Consider the following 2008-nt stretch of genomic DNA (forward strand, 5'->3'; position numbering starts at 1 on the left):
TTTTCAGCAATAGTGTGCACCCTTAATTTACAGAGAAAAGAAGGTCAGGAAAAAAATCTGTAGATGGAAAAATCTCCATACAAGTTCTTTGTGCATTTTTCTTTTTTTCTACTCGTTACTTTGCACTTTTTGTTAGAAAATGTTTATTTACTATTTATTCAAGTTTTTTAAGGTATCTAATATTTTGATACTTAATGTCCATGATCTAAATATTCTTAAGAATTTAAAGTTTGTCGTCATTTGGAAGTGTGTAGGGCTTCTTGCATTACTATGCGGTTACATTATGATTATATATTCAGTGGCATAAAATGGTCTTTAAAATGACAATAATATCGCTTATCGCAGTTATTTCTGGGGCAATATATCGCACAACAAAAAGTTGTTATCGTGACAGGCCTAATTTCAGTCTGACCTCATCGAATATTTCCAGATAGAAGGAGTCGACCCCAGGCGGGGCAGTGCACTGGATGACTTTGTTCCAGCGAGGGTTCTTTGCTCCATTGTGGGCCGTTGGAGTCTCATAGACAGCATAGCCAAGTCGAATCCTGCAGTAAGGGTCCATGCGTGTCATCCCATAGTTCTTTGCAAGCTTCGCCTGCGAAAAAAAGTTTAAGATAACACCTTATAACTTATAGGCCTATGCATCTCCTTTCAAATATCCAGTATAATTATCACACACCTAAAGTCACAGATGCACAAATACGATAGTTGCAATGAACCATCTGTGTAGAAACACAACGTTAAGTCAAAATGTTGCTTTGTGCAACTAACTGAAATGCATTGCTCAATCAGTGTAGCGACTACAGAAAGATGTCAGTGATGTAAATAACTTGTCAGCTAACATTGTAATTATTATCATACTTTATATATTATTGTTATTATACCTTTTACCAGGTTAGTCTCTTGAGAAAGCAATATTAGGGATAGAGGACTTGTTTCAAGTTGTATACGCCTTAATGATTTATTTATTACAAAACGCAGCTTGTCACTTCTCAATTCGTTAACTGATGGACTGGAGTGGTGTGGATTATTGTGATGTTTTTATCAGCTGTTTGGACTCTCTGCACTGCAGAGCATCCATTGCTGAGCAACTGATGCAATGCTACATTTCTCCAAAAACAAACACATCTACATCTTAGATGGTCTGAGGGTGAGTTCATTTTCAGTACATTTTCATTTTTGGGTGAACTATTCCTTTAACTCAGGTGCTGATTGATTTTAGTCAATAACCAGTCTTCAGATAGGCTCAGCATCGCAATTATTTAATTAATGACTGGTCCAATTAGCACAAAACCAGTCCATTTTTGCAAAGTGAGTCATTAAAAAGCATTTTCTTAAAACTACTTGTTCACAAATTCACTATTAATTTCGAATTAATGAAGAACGAAGTATTTCCTGTAGTCGTAATGTAAAGAGTACGGTATTATTCTTTGGAATGTAACAAATTAGGGTTTCGCAAACTGAAAATACTCCCCTACTAGGGCTGTGCGATATTGAAGAAAAATGCGATAACTCATTAAATAATGCGAAATTCGATATGCGATACGATAATGCTCAGTACATTTTCATTTTTGGGTGAACTATTCCTTTAATTCATTTAGAATTAAAAAGCATTAAAAAGCATTTTCTTAAAACTACTTGTTCACAAATTCACTATTAATTTCGAATTAATGAAGAACGAAGTATTTCCTGTAGTCGTAATGTAAAGAGTACGGTATTATTCTTTGGAATGTAACAAATTAGGGTTTCGCAAACTGAAAATACTCCCCTACTAGGGCTGTGCGATATTGAAGAAAAATGCGATAACTCATTAAATAATGCGAAATTCGATATGCGATACGATAATGCTTAAAGTGCCACATACTTAGATAAAACAGTTTTACTCAGCTGTTGCTGAGTCAGTTCTGTGAACTTATATAACTATCTTCTGTCATATATATATATATATATATATATATGGTTATTTGTATGTATGTATGTACCAAGAGTTCCTGTAAAACCACAACAA

At 34.4% G+C, this 2008-nt stretch overlaps 1 protein-coding gene across 1 annotated transcript in view; it reads right to left on the reverse strand.

Moving 5' to 3' along the window:
- The window catches only part of LOC107675413 (toll-interacting protein), a 23266-nt gene that overhangs the window by 5270 nt on the left and 15988 nt on the right, over positions 1-2008 (reverse strand). The window contains exon 3 of the mRNA XM_016469732.1: positions 413-595. Coding sequence (XP_016325218.1) covers positions 413-595 — 183 coding nt within the window. The remainder of the gene's footprint in view (positions 1-412; positions 596-2008) is intronic.

Source organism: Sinocyclocheilus anshuiensis, unplaced genomic scaffold (assembly GCF_001515605.1).
Source record: "Sinocyclocheilus anshuiensis isolate Anshui unplaced genomic scaffold, SAMN03320099.WGS_v1.1 scaffold1081, whole genome shotgun sequence".
Taxonomy (NCBI): Eukaryota; Metazoa; Chordata; class Actinopteri; order Cypriniformes; family Cyprinidae; genus Sinocyclocheilus; species Sinocyclocheilus anshuiensis.